General features: G+C 45.5%; 1 protein-coding gene across 1 annotated transcript in view; it reads left to right on the top strand.

Moving 5' to 3' along the window:
- Window positions 1–24,925, top strand: part of Col6a5 (collagen type VI alpha 5 chain) — a 122,786-nt gene that overhangs the window by 18,997 nt on the left and 78,864 nt on the right. Inside the window, exons 2-8 of the mRNA XM_042281552.2 lie at window positions 3,057–3,153; window positions 5,504–6,217; window positions 11,641–12,273; window positions 15,277–15,837; window positions 17,439–17,993; window positions 20,553–21,128; window positions 23,323–23,898. Coding sequence (XP_042137486.2) covers window positions 3,087–3,153; window positions 5,504–6,217; window positions 11,641–12,273; window positions 15,277–15,837; window positions 17,439–17,993; window positions 20,553–21,128; window positions 23,323–23,898 — 3,682 coding nt within the window. The 5' untranslated portion in view covers window positions 3,057–3,086. The remainder of the gene's footprint in view (window positions 1–3,056; window positions 3,154–5,503; window positions 6,218–11,640; window positions 12,274–15,276; window positions 15,838–17,438; window positions 17,994–20,552; window positions 21,129–23,322; window positions 23,899–24,925) is intronic.

Below are 24,925 nucleotides of genomic sequence, written 5' to 3'. Positions count from 1 at the left end.
GAGAGAGAGAGTAGTGCACGGGCTGGGGAGAGGCAGATCTGCAGAGGTGAGCGTGCTGAGGAACAGGCCGACATGAATGACCTGCCTGCCACGAGTCCAGGTTGATGTCTGAGCCTGGGTTATAGCCAAGAGCCATTTGGTCCAAGGTCCTGAAACAGCTGAGGGGGACTGTGTTGATGTCTGTGGCTCCTGTCGCCACTGAGGGCCATACAGAGGCTTATAGTCTGGGCTGTCACCTGGGGCCATGTTGGTGTCTGAGGGCCACACCGCCATGGGGTGGTGGTGGTGGTGGCGGCATGCTGATCTCAGTGGCCTGCACTACTAATGGTGCCATGGTGCCATCTGAGCCATGGCTGCTTCCTAGGACCATGTGTATTGATGTCTGTGGTCCATGTTGCCACCAAAGGTCACATGGATGCCAGGGGCCTAGGCTGCAACCTGTGGCCATGTGTGTGTCGGAGGCTTGTGCCGCCACAAAGGCCAAGATGATTTGAATGGCCTGCGCTGTCACCTGGGGCCATGGTGTCATCTTGGCCAGGGCTGCTGCTAAGAACCATGTCTGGGTCTGTGGCCCTGCAGAGGTCAAGGTCTGAGGTGATATCATGGTTTCTGTTACCACGGAGAGCTCTGCGGATGCTCAGAGTCTGGTCGGCCACCTGAGACCATGTTGGTGTCTGAGGGCCACGCTGCTGCCAGGCCATACTGATCTGGGTGGCCTGGGTTGCCACTGGGGCCATGGTGATGTCAGGCCTGAGCTGTTGCTGAGAGCTATGTCTGGGTGGGTGGTCCTGATGGAGCTGGGGTCTGTGTTGATGTCCATAGCCGATGTCACCAGAAGGGGTTGTAGGAACCACATGTGTTGAAACCTGAGGGCTGTCTACGCCCCTCACTGGCCCTGGGATAGCTGGTCCTGCCTCTCACTGGATACTGCTGCAGGAGTGCTGGCCCTTGCACTCAGGGAAAGATGGCCTCACCTCTCACCACGGGCTTGTACCTCACTTGGGCAGCACACTAGAGCTGACCTTGTTGTCAAGGACCCAGGTGAGCTGGCCCTGAGGGCCTGAGAGCAGCAGAGTTGACCCCGCCAGACCTCATTGGCGGTGTGGTGGCGGGAAAGATGTCCTTCCTACCCTGCCCCTTGGGAGAGTTGGCCCCGGCCAGGGTCATGAGAGTAAGAGAACTAGTCCTGCCCCTCACCACCTGCAACACATAGGAGAGCGGACCCTGCACTCTGCCTGGGTATCACACTAGAGCTGATCCTGGTGTGTGTGTGTGTGTGTGTGTGTGTGTGTGTGTGTGTGTGTACAGATGAGCCAGTCCTGAGAGCAGGAGAGCAGACCTCGTTCCCCCTCAAATGCCCCCTACAGTAATTGGGGGAGAGGGCCCTGTACCTCACCTGGGCAAGATGGTGGAGCTGGCTCTCGTGGTGTGAATGTGAGTGGAGAACTGGCCCACTCCTTCCTGCAGGCTGCATTGGGTGGGCTGGCCGAGGCAGTGTCACTCTGGTGGTGACAATGGGGGAAGCTGTCAGGCTGACCAGTCCAGCTGTCACCCAGGCCCAGGACCCGAGCTGTGAGTTGGCCCACCCCAACATCCACCTCATCTATGGACTGTTAGAGCATGAAAGGGTAGGAGCCTACAGATCCAAAGCTGCAGTACTCCACAACACAGGACAAAGGCGGGGTGTCTGGGGTGGGGTGGGGTCGGGGGGAGGAGTCCAGGGAACCTGGGCCCTGGTGAGAGCCCTTTGTTGATGGTGTGACAGAGGTCAGAGGCCTCAGATCAGACCGATGACTCATGACAATGAACATTTGTAAGTGTTGCCAGTGAGGATGAAAGGGTAAAAAGCACAACTTCCAGGAGGAGATTCTTCTCTTTCTTCTTCTTCTTTTTTTTTTTTTTTTTCCGAGACAGGGTTTCTCTGTGTAGCTTTGCGCCTTTCCTGGAACTCGCTCTGTAGATCAGGCTGGCCTCAAACTCACAGAGATCTGCCTGGCTCTGCCTCCCGAGTGCTGGGATTAAAGGCGTGCACCACCACTGCCCGGCTTGTTCTTGTTCTTCTTCTTCTCTTTCTTCTCCTCCTCCTCCTTCTTTTGTTTTTGGGGGAGTTGTAAGGGCAGAGGGTGGATGTGAGGGGATGGAGAAATGGATGGGGTCTGGATGTGTGATATGAAATCTGCAAAGAATTAATAGAAGTTAATTTTTCAGGTGATTCCCAGACCCATGAGAACAATGTTTACAATCGTTTGATGGAGAAAACATGAGGAGTCATCATTGGCTTCTTGGAAAAAGTGATGAGCACAGTCATTGTCAGAATAAGAGCAGAGGATAAAGCATAGTGAGCGCATAATTTGTGAAGAACAGGCTTTGTGTGAGGATGGTGGTACTGGTGCGAAGAGCCTGGGCATGGTGATCTCCAAATCTGGGGAAACATTCTCAATCTGCCATGTATCAAGTCACTTTGTGCCTCAGTTTCCCTATCTGTCACATAGCTACAGTAATTCTGAGATGATACTTGTAAAGTGCTGAGGGAGGTTCTTGAGCCACATGCAGGGCTTAACAAACATCTGTTTTCAGCAAATATTCCACATGTTGGATGGATGCTGCATAAATAAACTTGCTTTTTTGTTGAAAATACTTCTTTTCAGCACACCATCTTGTGAGTAGTTCCTGGTATTCAATATTGCATATTGTGGTGGTTTGAATGTAACTGGCCCTCCTAATCTCATAGGGAGTGGCACTATTAGGAGGTGTGGCTTTGTGGGAGTGAGCATAGCCTTGTCGGGGGACAGCTTTTGCTTAAGCTTCGCTCAGTGTCACAGTCATTCAACTTCCTGTGGCCTGCAAGATGTAGGACTCTTAGCTACTCCAGCACCACGTCTGTCTGGATGCCTCCATGCTCCCTGTCATGCTAATGGATTGAATCGCTGATATTGTAAACAAGCCACCCAAATTAAATACTTTCTTTATAAGAGTTGCCATGGTCATGGTGTCTCTTCACAGCAACAGAAACCTTAACTAAGATGCATATAATTCATATTGCATTTTTTTTTCAGAATAAAAGTTAAGAAACTTCCATTAGCAGAATGAAGCTCCAGCTAATTGCATTTGTCCTAATCCTTTGGACTGAAACGCTGGCAGATCAGAGCCCAGGTACTAGTATATTTTTTGTTCATTATCATTTGGGGAAAAATACTTTTTTTAAAAAATTTTTTTGAGATAGGGTTTCCCTGTGTAGCTTTGGAGCCCATCCTGGAACTCACTCTGTAGACCAGGCTGGCCTCAAACTCATAGAAATCTGCCTGTCTCTGCCTCCTGAGTGTTGGTATTAAAGGCATGCGCCACCATACCTGGCCTCGAAAATAAATATTTTTATGTTTTATTAAACTTCAATAAAAAGAAATACTTTATTTATAACAGATCTAAGTACACAACACTTGGTATTAGTCACAGAACATAGTATTCAACAGACTTCATCCCTTAAAGGTGGGGAAAGTTATGGGTAAAAAAAAAATCATGTTATGTAGCCCTGCCTAGAAAATCTTTACTCACTGATTTGCATTGCTCTCAACATCTCATATCTCTGTGAATACAATAAACCCACTTGTGTATTGAGTAGTTTGAGCCTTATCTTTAGAAATGTTGCAGAAACGCTGACCAGTGGACAGGCAAGCAGGCACTTGGAAGAAAGCAAGAGAATGCAGCTTTATTTGCATGGGCTTGGACCCAGGCTAATGCTTTCTAAAGTTGAGCCCCAACCCACAGTTATTTACAGCTTTTATAGATAGGCTGGATAACAGTGTTGAAATCCTTGACGATGTGAGCATCTGAGGGTGGTCTTTGAGGCCTAGCTCCACCAAGGGGAATCTCCATCATAGACATGATCACAGGAACAAACACTGTAGGTAGAAGTTCAAACATTCCTTCCTCTGCGGGCTGGATCTGTGGAGTGAGCAGATAGCTGTGGCAATCATTTCTTCCTGCTAATGTTTGCCTTCCTGAGAGGAAACGGCTCCAGCAAGCTTGCAGAACTCAGCATGCTAAACTATTTCAGAAGTAAACTCCAATCCACTCTATTCCTTCTTTGTCCTATAGTTTCTGGGTGTCTTCACTAGGGTTCTGTTCCTGTGATAAAGCCCCATTGACCCACATCACCTTGGGGAGGAAAGGTTTATTTAAGCTTACAGTTCCACAGCACCATGTGTCAACTGAGGGAAGTCAGGGGAGGGACACAGGGCAGGAACCTGGACACAGGAGCTGATGGAGAGGCCATGGAAGAGAGCTTCTTAAGGCTTTCTCATAGCCTGCCCAGCCTGCTTTCTTATAGCACCCAGGCCCGCCAGCTTGAGAGTGACACTGTCTACAGTGAGCTGGGCCTTCCCATATCAATCATTAATCAAGAGAATGTTCCACAGGCTTGCCCACAGGCCAATCTGGTGAGGCAGTTTTTGTTTCAATTGAGATTCCCTGTTCTCAGTTCACTCTGGCTTGTTCGGTGTGATGTTGATGCAAAACTAGCCAGCACACTAGGCAAGGATTATTATTAGGTTATCATAATAAAGAGTAGTAGTTTGATTTTGATATATATAATCCATCTATCTTTCATACACACACACACACACACACACACACACATTTTCATTCTTCCCCTTTAGTAGGTAGAAGACAAAGAATCCTGTATAGAAAACATAATCAAAGTGTTTCTGTGACTAAACCGTTGCCTCTTTCCCCCTTTACAATATGAAATACACATGCTGAGTATCTCCAATCTGAACATCCCCAGTCTGCGATGTTCAAGATCTCAAACTGAGCCCCAGCCTACCAAAAGATGCAGCTGCATTACAGCCTTCCCAGAGCTGCTTTGTCAAAGAAGCCATACCTGTAATCTTCTCCTCTATCCAGTTCTTGGGGATGGTCTATGGCCAATGGTGGGCCCACAGGGGAGTTAAAAACTGTCTCCTTTGCCTGTACATGGGATAGCTCAGCCACCTTCAGACTAGGCCTGGTGATGCATTGGTGACCTCCCTCTGCTTCATGCCCATGTCTGATTCCCGATTCTCTTGTTCTGTGATCCTCAGACGATTCCATGCACCTAAAATCTGCCTTTACTCTGCTCTTAAATTCTCCAGCCCAAGGCAACTGCTTATTCTGTGCTGTTTCCAAAAATAGTTCTTAGTCCTCAAACCACATTGGGACCTTCTGGGGTGCTCCCATGTCACTAATTTTGTAGTACAATATCACAGTTTGGGGCTCCAGAAATAAAAAGAAAATCAATTGCCTTCAGAAATAGATTTGAGAAAGAAGAATCTGTTGGCTAACTTAACTAATGTCCCCGTGACATGCCAGGCAAAACAAGTGATTTCTTCTGTTTGACTTCCAGGGAAAAACCATCTTTGGAATTATGATAAAACCATAGGGACACAAGGATGTAGTCTCAAGTGACTAGTGAGGTCTAAAATGTGATGGTAGAAATAAAACTGTATTTGCTGTCTTTATGACGCAGGGCCAGGCCCCGAGTATGCAGATGTGGTGTTTCTGGTGGACAGCTCTGATGACCTGGGGATTAAGTCCTTCCCATTTGTGAGAACTTTCCTCAACAAGCTGATCAGCAGCCTCCCCATCGAGGCCGACAAGTACCGTGTGGCCCTGGCCCAGTACAGCGATGCTCTCTACAACGAGTTCCAGCTGGGCACCTTCAAGAACAGGAACCCCATGCTGAACCACCTGAAGAAGAACTTTGGGTTCATCGGTGGGTCCCTGAAGATAGGGAACGCCCTGCGAGAGGCTCACAGGACCTATTTCTCTGCATCCACAAATGGAAGAGACAAGAAACAGTTCCCCCCAATCCTGGTGGTGCTGGCTTCAGCCGAGTCTGAGGATGATGTGGAAGAGGCTTCGAAAGCCCTGTGGGAAGATGGGGTGAAAGTCATCTCGGTGGGGGTGAAGAAGGCTTCTGAGGAAAACCTGAAGGCCATGGCCACAGCCCAGTTCCACTTCAACCTCAGGACTGTCAGAGACCTCAGTTTGTTTGCCCCAAACATGACGCAGATTATCAAGGACGTGACTAAGTACAGGGAAGGAACAGCTGTGGCCCTTATCACACCTGAAGCCCCAACTACACCTGCAGCTCCAGCCACAGCTGCAGCCCCAGCCACACCTGAAGCCCCAGCCACACCTGAAGCCCCAGCCACAGCTGCAACCAATGCTGATCAGACAGGTAGGAAACCCTTGAAGAGGAGCCCAGTCCCCACGGGCACAGCATATGGCCGCCCTTCCCCATGGCAGCTCTCACCTGGTACTTGTGACCAGCTGTATTGAGCTGTTGGGAATTTCCACACATCAACCTTTTCTTGGCCTCTGTCTGTGCCATTTCTCTGGCACCAACCCTTTTGCCTTCCTCTGCCTCCTTTTGGCAGAACAGCTCTGTCATTTCAATCTCAACTCTGCGTTCATCCTCTCTTGGCTTTCATTTTAGGTCCCAGCATTCCTTGGGCACATCTTATGACAGCAACATTTCCCATAATTCTCCATCTCTGTCCCTGTCCTACAGCCATGACTGGGGAGGGTCACAAGGGCAGAACTGGCAACTTGTGTTAATCTCTGTGCTCTTTGAGCCTAAGACAGCGAGCTGGTGGTGTTTTTTTTTTTTTTTAATGTTTAATTCATTTTACGTACCAACCACATATCCCTCTCTCATCCTTCCCTCCCCCTCCCCCTCCCTCATCCCCTCCTCCAGCAGGGTAAGTTCTCCCACGGTAGGACAGTTAAACCTGGTACATTCAGTTGAGGCAGGACCAAGCACCTCCCCACTTTATCAGGGGTGAGTAAGGTGTCCAACCATAGGTAATGGGATCCAGAAAGCCGGCTCATGCACCAGGAATAGATCCTGATCCCAATTGCCAGGGGCCCCTCAAACACCCAGCAACACAACTATCTCCTGTATGCAGAGGGTCTAGTCTGGTCCTATGCAGATTCCACAGCAGTCGGTCTAAAGTTCATGAGTTCTTTTGAGCTTGGTTCAGTTGTCTCTGTAGATTTCCCCATCATGATCTTGACCCTCCTTGCTCATCTAATTCTTCTTCCCTCTCTTTGACTGGACTCATGGAGCTCGGCCTGGGGCATGGTTGTGGGTCTCTGCATCTGCTTCCATCAGTTAAAGTATATAATGACAGTTAGGGTATTCACCAATTTGATTACCAGGGTAGGCCAGTTCAGGCACCCTTACCACTGTTGCTAGTAGTCTAATCTGGGGTCGTTTTTTTTGTGGATTCCTGGGAATTTCCCTAGCACCAGGTTTCTTCCTAACCCCATAATGTCTCCCTCTATCAAGATATCTCATTCATTGCTCTCCCACTCTGTCCCTCCCCCAACTTGACCATCCCATGCCCTCATGTTCTTAACTCTCATTCCCTACCCTCTATTGCCCCCCTCACCCCCAGTTTACTCCTCTGTTTCCCCTTCCCAAGGTGATCCATGTGTCCCTCTTAGGGTCCTACTTGTTTCCCAGCTTCTCTGGAGCTGTGGGTTGTAGTCTGGTTATTCTTTGCTTTACATCTAGTATCCACTTATGAGTGAGTACATATCATGTTTGTCCTTCTGAGTCTGGGTTACCTCACTCAGGATGATATTTTCTAGTTCCAGCCATTTGCCTGCAAATTTCATGATGTCACTGTTTTTTTTTTTATAGCTGAGAAATAGTCCATTGTGTATATGTACCACATTTTCTTTATCCATTATTTGGTTGAGAGGCATCTGGGTTGTTTCAAGTTCTGGCTATTACAAATAATGCTGCTATGAACATAGTTGAGCAAGTGTCCTTGTGGTATGATTGAAAATGCCTTGGATATATGCCCAAGAGTGGTATCATTGGGTCTTAAGGTAGATTGATTTCCAATTTTCTGAGAAACCACCACACTGATTTCCAAAGTGGCTGTACAAGTTTGCACTCCCACCAGCAGTGGAGGAGTGTTCCCCTTGTTCCACATCCTCTCCAACAAAAGCTGTCATCAGTGTTTTTGATCATAGCTATTATGACAGGTGTAAGATAGTATCTCAGAGTCGTTTTGATTTGCATTTCCCTGATGACTAAAGATGTTGAGCAATTCCTTTAATGTCTTTCATCCATTTAGGAATCTTCTGTTGAGAATTCTCTGTTTAGATTTGTAGCCCATTTTTAAATTGGATTGTTTGGTATTTTGCTGTCTAGTTCCTTGAGTTCTTTATATATTTTGGAGATCAGCTCTCTGTCAGATGTGGCGTTGGTAAAGATATTTTCCCATTCTGTAGGATGTTGGTTTCTTATTATGAATAAGTGAAAATCTGACTGTTATAGGCACCAGAAACCCATCTAGATGGTTCCTTTTCCTTCATATTCCTGGTGATGTGAGGCTGATGAGCAGTAAGTCAGTAAGTGCCAGTCAGCCAGCATACTACAGCTAGCATATCCCACTCAATAGGAGTGAGGACTGTGGAATGAGAGGCTTGTCAGCACAGGTTCATGCTTTGTACCACACAGGCAGCACAGGGGTGACTCAGCTGGTCAGAGGTGTGGTGGGCTGTGATCTTGGGCTTGTGTATGCCTAGTGGCATAACCTTTCCTGCACCATTTCTTTTGAGCATGTCTCTAATGAGTACTAGCACCTGCTCCAGACAAAAAGGCACTTGTTACCTCTGCAGCCATGTAGTCAGTCATTCTATGGTGATAGCTTCACGTTTATAATTAAATACTTCACATTTTCATATATCTAACATTAGGCTGTGTTTCTGTGATGCATCAGTGGTGCTTTTAGGAGACTCTGAAATGCTGCTATAGGATGTCTCTCCCAGAAGAATATATCTTTAAATGGAGGAATATTGGAAATATTTATTGAAGGCTTATGGGTATGAATGAGAGCCAACTGGAAGCAGCTCAGATTGAATTGGCTCAGTATCTCCCTTACTTATGTAATTCAAGACCTCAGCCCTTACCTTTCCTATGTGAAATTCTCCCATTTACTTTTCCATGGACCCCCAAGCACATCTCATGGGACTGTCCCTTTCTGTAAGACCCACCATCCATGCTGACCCCCAAGCACATCTCATGGGACTGCTCCTTTCTGTAAGACCTCATCATCCATGCTGACCCCCAAGCACATCTCATGGGACTGTTCCTTTCTGTAAGACCCCACCATCCATGCTGACCCCCAAGCACATCTCATGGGACTGTTCCTTTCTCTAAGACCCCACCATCCATGCTGATGTCTACTGCATTGAGAGCTACTGGGGATCAGCATTTACCCCAGCTATCGCAGTGTGTCCTTAGGGAGGGGTGATGACCCCAGCCATTGCAGCATGTCCTTAGGTGAGTTCTGATTTCTATCCCAGAAGCCACCTCTGTTAGCTTCCAGCTTCCAGCTGGCAGGTACCTGCTCTGCCTTTCCTTCAGCTCCCAGGAAACCCGGGTATTTCATATAGAAACACACAGAACCTTCTCTTCATTGACTTTGATTCTTGATTCCCTTGGCCTAAAGAGGAAATGCTAATGCCCCATTAGCTCACATCTTCCTATTGAAGGATGCTTTACTTGTGTCTTAGGTGACTTTTCTATGAAGATTTCAAATCAGAATACCGTGAGTCCAGTAGTCACTGGGGAGGTGGCCCTAGATAGCATCAGTAAGAAACAAGAGAAATAGGAGGCTGCATGTGCAGGCACAGAGCTGGTGATGAAGCAAACGGGCCAGTCAGCTCTAGACAGGTGTGTAGCAAGAATGCTGTGCTGGCAAGAAGCCTGGCCACGTCTTTGGAGTATCATAGGAGAATCCTTAGCTGAGTGGACTTCCCTGGCTGCTCTCTGACGCTTAGTCTGGTCTCTCAGGGACAATGGAGCTCTGTCACCTTTTAGGGGCCCCGTGTACTGATCACACTTCTCTTACTCCTTCTTATAGTACAAGACAGGGTACTGCTTGGAAGGACCCCATCCTTGCCTTCTAGAAGTTAAAGCAAGGGCTGTCATCAGTGAGGTCTGAGTTTAAAGTATGGCTGGACTGCTTAGGACCTTGGGTAGTTTTCTTAACCTGGGAGCATCTGTTCCCTTCCTTGTAAAGTCAGGAAGATTGTGTCTGTTGTCTAACAATGGCGAAGTGACCTGCCTGACTTTTGTTTATTGCTATTGAAAATAACAGCTGTTGGCAAATAGACGCTGGCTTGAGTGGGTCATGCTGGGGGCTTGGCTTAGCTGGTGGTGTGGGCTTCTGAGTGAGGTTTATGAGAATACGTTTTCATTAATTCTCTACAGATATTCTATTCTTGTTCTCACACCAGGTACCTGACACCAGAGAGCCAGAGATAAGTAAGACATGTTTTCTGTTTTCTAGGGTCAGAGAAGCTAATGGGTAGCTCTTGGCAAGATTAAGCTTGTCTCGTGACTCTGCTTTGCACAGACGTGATTCATCCACTCATGTTTGTAGTACATGTTTGCTGTGAATATGGTGACTTTGTCTTAGATCGGATTCTTCCAAACAACTGCTCGTGTGACATCTCCTCTTGGATGCTCAATGCTGTGTGAAATCTAGCATGCCTGAAATGGAACTCTTGGATCCTACTTGTAACTCATTCCCACTGTCTCAGAAGGACACACTGCCACTATCCATTCAGATGTGCAAACCCCAAGCCTAGGCGTTTCCCGTTCTTCTCCTGCTGCTCTGCCTTCCTGCTGTTACCCTGTTTAGAGTCAGCATTTCCTTCCTGGACCAGGGCAGTTGTTTGTTGTAACCTGGAATTCATTATTTCCCTTCAGCACCTGGAGGGATGCTGAGAAATTTAAAACAGGTCATGTGACTTCCGGGTGCTCTGACCTCATCATCACATCATCATTGTTTTTCCCTCTGGCTCTAGCCACTGTGTAGTTCTTGCTTGTCCCCCTTTTGCTATCCTTTCTACTAGAATTTCTCTTCCTTCCGAATTTCCTATGATTGGATCCTACACTCACCTATCATCCAAATGTGATCCTTTCAGAGAGGCCTCCCCTGACTTCACATCTCACGTAGGTTAAAGTCTCTCCCCGAACCACACCACCGGGAAAGTCAATCAAGCCAGCTGCTTGTTTTCTTTGTGGCAGTTATCACCGCTTGGAAGAATAGAATTTGGCCACCATGGAGTGTGAGCTTGTTGAGGTCAGCAACATGTCTGCCAGTTCATCCCCACATGTCACAAGTGTGAGGATGGCGGTGATGAGGGTAGCGGCAGCCATGATGGTCACGTTGCTGGTAAATGGTGGGGGTGGGGACCATGGTGGAGGTGGTCACAGTGGCGGTGGTAATGAGTTGAGCTTCATGTCCTGGTAGTGATGATGGTTGAGCCAGGTGACTGTGGTCACACTAATGGTGGGAAGTATACTGTCCATGAAGATGGTTATTGTAGGCCTGGTCACAGAGAAGACAGGAAAATTGCTAAGTAGAGAAGAAAGAGTTCACACGAAGCCTCTGAATTCAATGACCTTGCCAGACTTATTCAGAATTTTGATCTTTTGTTTACTGAGAGGAAGTGATTGTAACTGGGTCTGGTAACTCCATCCATTTTCATTAGGGCCTTAGCAATCCTTGAAGCACCCTCCACTCCAGGCCAGTGGTTTCTTCTAACCTCACAACTTTTCTCTCTCCACAGTTCCCTTTCCCATATCCTGTCAGAAAGACTCCCTGGCTGACATTATATTCTTGGTGGACGAGTCAGTGGGGACCACAGAAAATCTGAGGGACCTGCAGAACTTCCTGGAGAATGTCACCAGCTCTGTGGATGTGAAGGACAATTGCATGCGACTTGGACTGATGAGCTACAGTGACAAGGTTCAGACTATTTCTTCCCTGAAGTCGAGTACCAACCAGTCTGAATTCCAGCAGCAAATCCGAAAACTCTCCCTCCGGACTGGGGGCTCTAAAGTTGGGGCTGCCATTGAGCAGATGAGAAGAGAAGGCTTCTCCGAGTCTGGTGGCAGCAGAAAGGCACAGGGGGTCCCTCAGATTGCTGTGCTGGTCACCAACAGACCATCAGATGATGCCGTGAGGGATGCTGCACTCGACCTTCGCTTGGATGGTGTTACTATGTTTGCTCTGGGCGTCCAAGGGGCCAACAACACACAGTTAGAAGACATAGTATCCTACCCTTCTGAGCAGAGCATTTCCACACACAGCTCCTACAGACAGCTGGAATCGTACAGTAGGAACTTCCTGAAGAAGATCCACAATGAAGTCTGGACCCAAGTTTCCACCCATGCTGAACAAATGGAACTTGATAAAACTGGTATGTCTAGAAGACTCTGTTATTACATGACTAACGGTTGTCCAGTGTTGGGACTGGAGTGGGCAGCAGGCATTGATCAAAATTCAGTCAGGGGACTTTTAAGGGTTGAGAGAATGCTAAAACAAACAAAGAAACAAACAAACAAAACACCAAGAAACAAAAAAAAAATACCTGAATTTGCATAATGGCTGCATAGCTATAAATATACCAAAATCTATTGAACAATATACTTATAATGGATTGATTTTATAATGTGCAAATTGTGCCTCAGTAAGATGTAATAAAGCCATACACGTGATGCATAAAACATTTTTTATAGTGTAGATGGACAAGAAGAAGAAAAAAATAAGCTGTAGTCCTACCTTCAGATTACACTTGACTTTGCTTGTTTTTCCACACTTTAATGTAGGTGCCGAGGATCAAAGGCAGGTCTTCACACTTATGCAGCAAGCACTTTACTGTCTGGGCTCTAAGTTTGTGTGGTAAGAGCAGCAGTGACCAAGGACTAGTGTGTGAGAGGGCAGAGGTGCAGGAGGGCCAAGCCATCACTGTGGTCTGCTCTGATCCACATCCTCTCTTCACCACCCCTGGCCACTGCCTCCTTCCTTCTGGTGAATGCTTGTGTCTTCATTAGATCATGGATCAGTTCACTGTGCTTGCATTCAAGGTTTGCAGATCCAGATCCACCTGTGTTTTGCAGATGATTGTGATCTCAGCCTCAGAGCTCTAAGCATTGATTTCATAGTCTTAATTCTCTGGATTTGATGTATTTCCAATATCACTTACTTGTTAAGGAATGGTTGCTCAAAGCCTACAGTATTGTCAGGGATCATTCATTGCCCCAACACTTCCAACGAAGGAAGAATTCTTAAACGGCTAAATTGCCCTATGTTTAAAAGATTGGCTTATTTACTTAACTAAATAATGGCATATGAAGCTTACAGTGTGAAACTGTGCTACCCATTTCCTGTGAATGACTACAAAGAGAAAGGATCACCTGATGAAAAAGTTAAAATTAGCTGGACATAGTGGGAAGAACTTGTAATCCCAGCAGTTGGGAAGGGGAGCAGGGGGATCAGGAGTTCAGGGCCATCCTCAGCTACATAGATAGTTCTCAGCTAGCCTGAGCTACATGAGACAAAAAGAAAGAGAGACAGAAAACAACACTCCTCCTTAGATTTTGTATAATAGAGGAAGTGGCGTTGTAGCAGGCTTTCTCCGACCACCAGCCCCAAATCATGACATCGAGACTTATTATTAGTTATGAATGCTTAGCCTTAGCTTAGGCTTGCCCTGCTAGCTCTTTTAACTTGATTTAACCTGTTTCTATTAGTTTATCTTTTTCCTTGGGGCTTTTTACTTTTCATTCTGTATGTCCTACTTTACTGCTTACTCTGTGGCTGGCTGGCTGGCCCCCAATTGACTGACTGGCTCCCCTTTTTTTTCTCTGCCCACCAGCCCCACCTATCCTTCCTCTGCCTAGCTATTGGCCATTCAGCTTTTTATTAGACCAATCAGGTGCCTTAGACAGGCAAGGTGAAACAGCAACACATCTTTACATAGTTAAACAAATGCAGCATAAACAAAAACAATATACCTTTACATAGTGAAACAAATATTCTATTCCACAACAGAGCATTGAGAGGTATTTTGTTTAAAATAATTGTCAGATTTCTGTGATGTGCCAGGTCTACAAAGCAGAAGCATGGCTTAGGCAGATCTGTCGAAAGTGATTTTCTATGGTAAGAAATAGGTTATTCTTATAAAGAAATCAATTCTGAAAAAATGTCTCAATGAAAATAGGGTGATAGAGCCACATGTGGTGATACACACCTTTAATCCCAGCACTCTGAAAGCAGAAGCAGACAGATCTCTGGGTTTGAGGCTAGCCTGGTCTACATAGTGAGTTCCAGGACAGCCAGGGCTATGCAGACAAACCCTGTCTCAAAAAATCAAGATAGAGATAGAGATGGAGGGAGATAGATAGATGATAGATAGAATATATAGATATAGATATAGATATAGATATAGATATAGATATAGATAGATAGATGGTAGAAGAAAATAGAGTGATAGGATAGAGAATGGCTAACATGTCTCAGCTAGAGGGGAAGTGAAGGCCTTTTTCTAAATTGACATGTGACCTGGTGAGATAAGAAATTTTTCAAGGGAGCAGGACTAGTGCAAAGGTCCTGGGACACAGTTAAAGAGTAGAGAGTCTGGGCCTTGAGAGATGGCTCAGCCATTAAAATCACTAGAGGACCCAGGTTTGATTCCCAGCACCCAGATGGGAGCTTGAACCACCTCTATTTCCAGCTCCAGAGAATCTGACACCTTCTTCTGATCTCCACAGGCATCACACACATGTGGTGCACAGACAAAACACCCATACACGCATTAAAAAAATAGGAAGTCAATGTGATCAAAACACAGTGAGTAGATGAGGAATTGCTAGAACTAGAGTTGGAGAGAAAAGCCAGAGGTAAGGCAAGCATAGGGTGCACGTAGAGGCAGGAGGCTCATGAGCTTAAGGCTAGCCTGGGCTTCATAGAGATTCTGTGTAAAAACAAACCAAAACAAAAGCACCCAGGACAGGTGGTTTCTGATCCCATGCTGTTTTCAGGGAAGCCATTAGACCTGGACTCTATAAAGAGGCAATTGTCAAAGCTGCTCAGATGGTTTTACCTACAGCCTGGGGGCCTGAGAAATCTGGTCCTCGCTTTTCATGTCCTGGCTGTATGATCCTAGATAAAGCACCCTGCTTTGCTGTGTCTCAGTGTTTTCCCAAGATGGTGATACATGTCAAAGATTAAAACTGGACAGAAAGGTCCCGAGGAAGTTTCCCCGCTCCACACAAACCCAGAGGCCCTGCTCTTTAGATCCTGCACAGGTTCCTGCTCCGCACAAAGCCTGGGACAAGTTCTCTCAGTATGTCTGTGTGTATGAAGGACTGAGTGGACAGAGAACACACTTCCCACTCCTCTGTGCTTGCTTCCTTCTTAGGCTGTGTGGACACAAAGGAGGCTGACATCTATTTCCTCATTGATGGCTCGACCAGCATCCGCAAGAGAGAGTTTGAGCAAATCCAGACATTTATGTCGTCTGTGGTAGACATGTTTCCCATCGGTCCCAACAAAGTCCGAGTTGGCGTCGTGCAGTATTCACATAAGAATGAAGTGGAATTCCCCATCTCTCTCTACTTGGATGCCATTGCCTTGAAGAAGGCTATTTTCAACATCAAGCAACTCAAAGGCCGTACCCTCACTGGGAAAGCTCTGGATTTCATACTGCCGATAATCAAGACGGGGAAATCGGAGAGGACGGATGAAATTCCCTGTTACCTCATTGTACTGACTGACGGGAAGTCAGAAGACAGCGTTCTAGAACCTGCGGACAGACTCAGGGCTGAACGCGTCACCATTCACGCGGTGGGGATTGGCGAGGCGAACAGAACCCAGCTGCAACAAATTGCTGGCAATGACGATAGGGTTAATTTTGGGCAGAATTTTGATTCTCTAAAGAACATAAAAAATGAAATTGTTCACAGAATCTGCTCCGAAAAAGGTAAGAAGCCTGGGCCTGAGGGGCCAGAGAACAGTTTCATGCTCAGAGCAGGTACTTGATGGAATGAGGCAGTGTGTCTGTGTGGTGGACTAAAGCATTCACTTCAAGCTCAGGGTCCCAGGACGTTATTGCTCACTTCTCTCTTATGTACCTGTCAGGCTGAGGGGTTCAGGTCTAGTGGACAGGCAGGTGCTTCCACCTTTAGGTCAGAACTGTGCTCGTCACCCCCCCCCCATCTGAGGAAAGACTGCTGAAGGGAGCTTGCTGCACTCAACTGATGTGATGGTAGGACCCGGAGGAGGCTGGGCCACTGTGTCCAACTGCAGGTTCAAACTTAGTCAAGGGGTCTTGTCTGGTTGCAAGGAAGGCTGAGACAAGCATTCTTCTGCCGGGAAACCATCAGCCTGGCTGAAACTTGATTGACAGGCAAGAACGGGAAGACATATTAGCATACTAGAAGCAGTTCCTATCACCTGTAGAAATAGAGGCACAGCTCTTGTGAATGTTAAATTTATATCTATTCCTTTATATGGGTCACACAAAGAAGTGTCATCAACACTGCAGTTTACCTTGGTGCTTTGTTAAGGCTATATTCATATTTTTTGTTTTAAAGGTTTTTAATCTATTTTGATTTTACACGTATGAGTGTTTTATCTGCAAGTATATGTGTGTACTATGTGGGTGCAGTGCCTGCCGAGGTCAGCAGAGGGCATCAGAACCACTGGGCCTGGAGTATGGATGGTTTTGAGCTACTGTGTGGGTGCTGGGAATTGAACCTGGGTCCACTGCAAGAGCAACAAGTACTCTAAACCATGGATACATCTCTCCAACCCCAATAACACCTATTTTCAGTAGTTTATTGAAGTTGGGTCTTACATGTATGTGTATATGCATCTATGTATATGTATGTATACCCAATTTCAATAAAGGCTAGCTACAAGTTTTATGTATAAATGAAGGAATAGTTCATGGTGAATTATATGTGCTTACTAAAGCATGTAATGTCACTACTAAAAAAACTTTTCATTACAATTTCTATGTATTAAATGACTTATTTATCAAGCCATTTAAAATTATCCCAGAAAATAATGCTGCTTTAAGATTACTTAGAATTATGTTTTTCAAGACTATGTTTAAATCCTGAAATATTAGTACCATAAATGTTGAGAATTGGTTACTTTGGCTCAGATTAAGTTTTTTAAATCATCATTACATCTTTAATGCTTAACTTGAGGCTTGGTATTTATATACACTTAAAAGTTATGAATGAAAGAGTAATGAATGGATGAATGATGAATGGATAAATGAGATATGCATGATAAATGAATGATAAGTGAGTGATTGTATGTATGAGGGACTGAATGTAAACTTTGGAAGTGGCATTTCCTTTTTTAAATTTCTTGGATCATCCTCAGTGAATTTCTGATATAGGGTTCTTATCAGAAGGCTTTTTCTACCAAAGTTGCAAATAAAAATTTCACACATAACAGCAATTCCCTGAGTTGATTTTGAACATTTTCTCATAAATGCATTCGTGATTACTGACTGTTTCCATGTACTCTGAGAATCACACCAATTCCTGATCTGTTTCTACCACATAGGATGTGAAGACATGAAGGCTGACATCATGTTTTTAGTGGACAGTTCTGGAAGCATAGGGCCTACAAATTTTGAGAAAATGAAAACCTTCATGAAAAACCTGGTGGAGAAGATTCAAATTGGTGCCAATAAAACCCAAGTGGGTGTTGTTCAGTTCAGTGATTATAACAGGGAAGAATTCCAGCTTAATACATTCTTCACACACAAAGAAATTTATGCCGCGATAGACAGGATGTCGCCCATCAACAGAAACACTTTGACTGGAAGTGCGCTTACCTTTGTAAAGGACTACTTTGACCTTGCCAAGGGGGGCCGTCCCCAGGTCAGAAAGTTTCTCATCCTCCTCACAGACGGAGAAGCCCAAGATAAAGTAGGGGGTCCCGCCATGGCTCTCAGGAACAAAAGTGTGACCATCTTTTCTGTGGGTGTGTACGGTGCCAATAGGGCTGAGCTGGAGGAAATCAGTGGGGATGGCAGCCTGGTTTTCCATGTTGAGAACTTTGATCATCTGGAGGCGATAGAGAGTAAGCTCGTGTTCCGTGTGTGCGCTCTACATGGTAAGTGTCCTCATATCCCTCAAGACCCCAGTGGTCTCCTAGTGTCTTATCTATGTCAGTTATATTAAAACCCTCATGACCCGATGAACAATTCTGTAGCAAGTTTGGTATAAGCTAGTCTTGCTTTTGGTGAATTCAAATCTCTTTTGAAAAGGTCTCCAAATATAAACTTGCAGCTTTAATTCTTACAAACATGAATTTTTGCTTTTTTTAATACTAGTTTTTTTATCATTTAAAGCAGAAGATTATGGAGAGAAGGTGAGAGGGAGGAGGTAAAGAGGGAGGTAGGGAAATAGAGAGAGAGTGGTGGTGGTGGGGATTGGTTTAGTCACGTGGGCTGGCCCAAAGTGGGAAGAGCAGCAGTCCTTCAAACAATTTATTAAAGGATTGTTTCATGGCTATGCATAGCCATTGTTGGGCAGAAAGTAATTAGAAGCATTTTAATGATACTAAACAACTCCCTACACAGTCCTGATTTACCCAAATATTGCTCATATTTTAAATACAGAGTGCATTTTTTTTATTGCTTTGTATTCTTCTTAACGTCTGGCAACTAGGCATTTGTCTGCCCACGTACTAACTTGTGAAATTTTATGTGACGTTCCCCTTGATTCCTTGGGGTTACCACTTTTATCTTATAAATCATATTACTTTTTTAAAAAAAAGTATTGAGCAATCTTTAGTTGGAGCCAGTATTTTTTTGCAGGGCTGGGAACTGAGCCTAGTGCCTCACAGATGCTGGGGGGAGCTCTACCATTGAGTTGCGTGCATCCTGAGCCCTGATTCTATCACATTCAACCTCTCTTGAGCTAGAACTTGCTATCAATCTGCACAAGGACCGGAGACACACATTCTGAAATCTATCATGTGCTGTTATCCGTTTTGGAAAAAGCTAAAAGAGTAAATGAAAACATCAGTAAGTGGATTGTGTGTTCTCCTGGCAGAATAGAAACGGTTATTGGTTTCATTCTTCAAAATCACATGTTTAGAATTTTTAGCAACTTGACAAATAACACCTCACTGCAAATGAATTTTCGGTGCTATCTCAGGACTTTCCGATAGCAACCTGACTGGAGTCCTTTCTTCCTCTATGGTGGCAGTGCTTCGCAGACTCACTAGTGTTGAGGTGTATACTAAAGGGCTAGACCTTTGGCTGTTGACTCTTTCTTTGGATAGATACTAATGCTGGCAGAGCCCTGTGTAGAGCATATGGTGAAGCTTCAACTGCCTCATATACTAACCAACTGATAAATGTTTTTCAAATCATGCCCAGTCACCAAATCTCAATGAAGCCTTTGCCCCAGGCTTTCACGGGGATAGCCTGAGCTCACCCTTGGTGTCTGGGACTTGAAAACTTGAGAACCTCATTGGCAGAAATAAAGACTGGAGGTGAAACAGGCTGGTGGGACATGAAGGAGAAAGGGAGCCTTGGAAGGCAAATGCCTAGGTTAGCAAGGAAAAGAAAATGTCGATTTTGAAGAGCACCCGAGAATGGTCTGCTGACGTTGAAAATGGAAGAGGACTTGGGGCCAGGGAAGATGAGATAAGAGCTTTCACTCCTCCCCTGCTTGTCTCCACTCTCACTGAGTCGGAATTCTGGAGGCCAGGCTGGAGTGCGCCTAAGTGGGGAGTTCTAGGATGCATGCGGGGAGGTTTGGGTCCTGGGGGCCCAGAAGAGAGATGGAGCCAGAGAGAGTGGGATGCAACTCCCAAGCTACACAATGAGCTCCTGAACTCTTCAAGACAGCAGTCCATTTCGGCGAGCACTAGCACGTCTTGCCATCATATTGTCCTTGAACTGGCTTCTGATGTTTCTTTTCTGTTGGAAGCTGATTAGCAAAGGGGCCTGATTAGCACCATGGGGCCTGAGACACGGCAGAACAGAGTGGTGTGGTGCAGGACCACCAGCCAGAAGGCCCCTTAGGTAAGGGTACATGTGCCCTTAGAATCCAGCTCTGGCAACTTGCCCTTGAATGTGCTTTGGTCTCTTTCTCTGTAAAATGACAACCATCTTGAAGAAACAAGTGAGACAGGGGCTGGCAAGAATGCTTAATTGGCAGAGTGCTTGCCACAAACATATGGAGATCAGAGTTTGATCCCCAGCACCATTTGAATAAACCAGATTTTGACATGTGCCTGTGATCCCAGTGCAGAAGAGCTAGAGACAGGCAGAGCCTGGGGGCTTGCTGGCCTGCCAGCCTAGCCTGTTTGGTAGGTTCTAGACCAGTGAGAGACCTTGTTTCAAAAACCAAGGTAGATGGTGTTCTGAGAAATGAAACCATGATTGAATGTTGGCCTCCACATACACATACCTGTACACACACACACACACACACACACACACACACACACACACACACATATATATATGCACACATATGTACACACACACACACACACACACACATACAAAAATGAGAGGATATCTAATTGAGGCACAGGGAATGGGATGGGGGTGTCATTTACCTAGAACACTCATGGGAAAGGTTGACTACTTTCCCTCTTGTGTGTAAGATGCATAGTGTAGTTTGTGAATGCCTGTTGTTTATTTTTTTTCAGATTGCAAGAGGATCGAACTCTTAGACATTGTGTTCGTGCTGGACCATTCAGGCAGCATCGGACCACAAGAACAAGAAAGCATGATTAACCTCACCATCCACTTGGTGAAGAAGGCGGATGTTGGCAGGGACCGAGTCCAGTTTGGAGCTCTCAAATATTCCAACAATCCTGAGATCCTTTTCTATCTTAACACATACTCGAGCAAATCGGGCATCATTGAGCACCTGAGGAGGACCAGGGACACAGGAGGGGACACCTACACTGCCAAGGCTCTGGAGCACTCCAACATCCTGTTCACAGAGGAGCATGGCAGCCGCCTGAAGCAAAACGTGAGACAGCTGATGATTGTCATCACGGACGGTGTGTCCCACGATCGACATAAACTCAACGACACAGTGTGGAGACTAAGGGACAAAGGCATCACCATCTTCGCAGTAGGTGTAGGAAATGCCAACCAAGATGAACTGGAGACCATGGCAGGGAAGAAAGAAAATACTATCCATGTAGACAACTTTGACAAGCTGAGAGATATTTACCTGCCTCTGCAAGAAACTCTGTGCAATAATTCACAAGAGAGTAAGCTGCTATAACTAGTACTTAATATAATATTCTACTCTTTGAGAATTGTATTATTATGTGTTTTGGTCATATTCACACCCACTAACTCTGCCCAGACACCCCTCCTCACATCTCCACCCCGCCAGCTTCATGTCTCCTTTTCCAGTTTGGGTTGCCCATCTACTTACAGATGTGGGGCCCGACTACTGGAGCTACACCCTTAAAGGAAGCAGACTCCACCTCCCCCAGAAGCTATCTGCTGCTAATAATGCCTCAGCTAGGGGTGGAGACTTGTGGTTCCCTCCCACCTCCACAATAGAATGTTGACTGATTGATCTTATGCAGGATTCAGTGCTGTCACAGCTCCTGTGAGTTCATGGGTGCAGCGGTCCTATCACGCCCTGAAGACACCGTTTTATATGGTCCTCTTCAACCTCTGGCTCTTACTGTCTTTCTACCCCCTGTTCCATGATGGTGTCTGAGCTTTTAGGTGTGCGATATACTCATGTGTACATATTCCTGTGTGTGCGCTCAGGGGTGTGTATCACCCCTCCACCCATCTGTCCTGTTGCCATGCAGGTCACTCTCAACAATCTTACACATACTGGACTATGTCACGCCACTGTCTTTCTAACTCTATCCAACTATTATGCACTTCTCCCGTCTCATCTGCTTCCCCTGCCCTTTTCAGGTCTTTCTTATTATTCTGAAATTTTCCGCATCTTTGTGCACACCGTTCTACCCACTACAAATACTCAGCCTGTCACTCATTTGCCTGCATCTGATATACCTGACAAGTTCAAACTTTTGTTTGCTCCATGTTCTCTAACTCTGGCACCTTCTGTTTCTCTTGGTGTTAACTCATCTGTATCAATCGAAAGACTGAGTTCCTTGGGCTCTTGTTTATAATTGGATTCCCGCCTAATCTAGTACATCACTAAGACTGGTCTTGTCTTAGGAGTCAGGATGCTACTTTGTTCTTATCTTCCGTGTTACCTCTTGGCAGTGGATGCTGAGATGGAGTTTGGGATGGATGACGTTTATTAAGAAGCCACACTTGTGAAATAAAAAGGAAGGGCAAGGTAGGCAGAAGTCAGGCAGTGATGCACAGCCAAGGAAGCTGTAAACCTCGAGGCTCCAGAGCAAGCACTTCCCAGGGCAGTGGCCCAGCACCAAGATGGCAAGGGTAGGGTGAGAAGGGAGTGTGGACTGCCCTGGGAAAGGTGCGTCACTTGCAAAGCATCTCTGTAAGGAGGCAGACCCTGATGGAGCTACTGGCTGGAGGCTCCCCTAATGCAGGGAGCTCTATGCTCCTTGAAGGCCTGTCTAGGCAGCTCGGCTCTGTGTTTGCCCTCTGCTTTTCAAGGAATTGTGTGACACTGGACCATCAGTGGTAACCATTTGTGATTACCCTTCTGCTGTTCCTACCCGAGCCAGGGAGTCTGGCTGGAACTTGGAAAAAATTATCCCTTGGTTTTAGAATATTTCACATTGAACTTCAGGGAGATGGCCCTGTGCTCTATTTATGGACAATACACACTTGTCCCATACACTTCTAATATTCTATATAAAAAAACTGCAGTAGAAAAAAAAGTGTATTTAAGTTTCTGGAAGTCCAGATACACTCCTTCCTCCACAGTAATTATGTGTTCTTATGAATTTACCTGACTCTGAATTCCATTCCTACATATAGAAAATCAGAATAATGTGTCATAAGCTGGTTGGGGCTATTTACTGTGTTATTGCATGCCCAAAGTGTTTTGGAAATGATACTGTTCAATACATGTGTAATCTGGCAACACCAGTTAACAATAGGAGTTTCAGCAATACACAGTGCAATTGCTACCTAGACTGTTCCGGTCTGCAGACATTGACGAGACTTCCAGGCTTGTAAAGTATCTCTTCAAGAGAATATTCAATCTATCCAAATTACCTACTTCCTTCCTGAATAGCCTGCAATATCTTTCTCAATAACTCATGCAAATATAATTACACTTAGAAAAAATGTCTATTATCCTACTCTTTCCTGCTATTTTTTCCTTCTCTTTGAGGTTCAATCAGTGAGTCTCTCTTCAGCTAATTTATCTCAATTTGCTGCTAATGGAAAACAATTTAAGTATTTAGCAAAGCAATTTAAGTATCCCAGTAAAGGAACAGTTTAAAATGATGCACGAGGAAAATAATTTATTCTTTTTTTTCCTTCTTGTTCCAGCCTGTAACCTTCAGGAAGCAGATGTGATTTTCCTTTGTGATGGCTCTGACATGGTGTCTGATTCGGAGTTTGTTACCATGACAACTTTCTTGTCAGACTTAATTGATAATTTTGACATTCAGTCTCAGAGAATGAAAATCGGGATGGCTCAATACGGGAGCCGGTACCAGGAAATCATTGAGTTGGAGAGCTCTCTGAACAAGACTCAGTGGAAGTCTCGCATCCAAACCATGGCCAAGAGCAAGGGGTTTCCACGAATTGACTTCGCTCTTAAGCATGTGAGCCACATGTTTCATCCCTCCGTCGGCGGGAGGAAGAATGCTGGTGTCCCTCAAATGTTGGTTGTCATCACCTCTGGTTATCCTCGCTATGATGTGGCAGATGCAGTTAAAGTCCTGAAAGACCTTGGCATCTGTGTCCTGGCTTTGGGAATAGGAGATGTTTATAAGGAACAACTTCTGCCCATCACAGGCAATCCAGAAAAAATCATTACTTTCCAAGACTTTAATAGACTGATGAGTGTGGATGTGAAGAAAAGAATGGTCCGTGAAATCTGCCAGAGCTGCGGGAAAGCCAGTGAGTGTCTTGCTGATGTTTGGTGTTATTTGATGGTGGCTTCCTGTGCCTCCATTTCCCGAAGCTGTCTTATGAGCTAGCCCCTGTGGAACCCACTTAGGAGAATGTATAGTGAGATGAGACATTGGTTGTTGCTTCTCCCTGGAAGTTTGTGATTAGTCAGCCTTTCTCAGTGACAGGGTTGGGTATAGAGCATGAGAGGGCAGGGTAAGGCTGTGTCCTATAGGCATCCCTGCTCCCTCACTGCTATCCAAGTTTATGCTCTTCTCTGTACTGGAGCTCAGTCTCTTGTATTTGTAAGTCCTCTGGACAATGTCCTTCATCCAGTAGGATGTAAGGAAAATGAGCATTTACTATTGAAACTTTCTTTCAACATTGTTGAACTAGTAAAGGACTGAGTGTGTATGTGCATACATTTATGTGTATTTATACAGTGGATGTTTTCTTTAAAATTTTTATTTTCATTTTTTAAAAAAACATTTGTATATGGGTGTTTTGCTTGCATGTATGTCTGTGGACATGCCTGCAGTGACTTTAGAGGCTAGAAAAGGGCACCAGCTCCTCTGGAACACGTCTGCATTTATGTGTGTGCACCATGTGGGTGCAGTGCCCACAGATGCCAGAAGAGGGTGTCAGATCCCCTGAAACTAGAATTACAAATGGTTGTGAGCCAGCAAGCCGGTACTGGAAACTCTGCAAGAGCAACAAGTTCTCTAAATTACTGAGCCATCTATCCAGATCTATTTTGCTTTGAAGAGTAACATCTGCATGATTGTAACATAGTAAAAATTTCAGTTGTCTTTACAGATCATTCAGTCCATAAGTATAATTGGCTACAAAGGCCTCTTGGATATTGTAGAGAAATCAGCTTGGCAGGCAGGGTGTGAGGTCAGCAAACTGGGAAACAGTGATCCACCCCACAGGGATGCCACTAATCAGCTGCAGCTGGCAGTAGCCACAGGGGACTCAGGTGCTGTGCATTTGGGGCTGGGAGCCCGGAAAGCGGCATGGCAGCAGGCATCCCTCC

The sequence above is a fragment of the Peromyscus maniculatus genome, chromosome 7 (assembly GCF_049852395.1).
Source record: "Peromyscus maniculatus bairdii isolate BWxNUB_F1_BW_parent chromosome 7, HU_Pman_BW_mat_3.1, whole genome shotgun sequence".
Lineage (NCBI taxonomy): Eukaryota > Metazoa > Chordata > Mammalia > Rodentia > Cricetidae > Peromyscus > Peromyscus maniculatus.
This window is presented reverse-complemented; position numbering and strand designations above follow the sequence as displayed.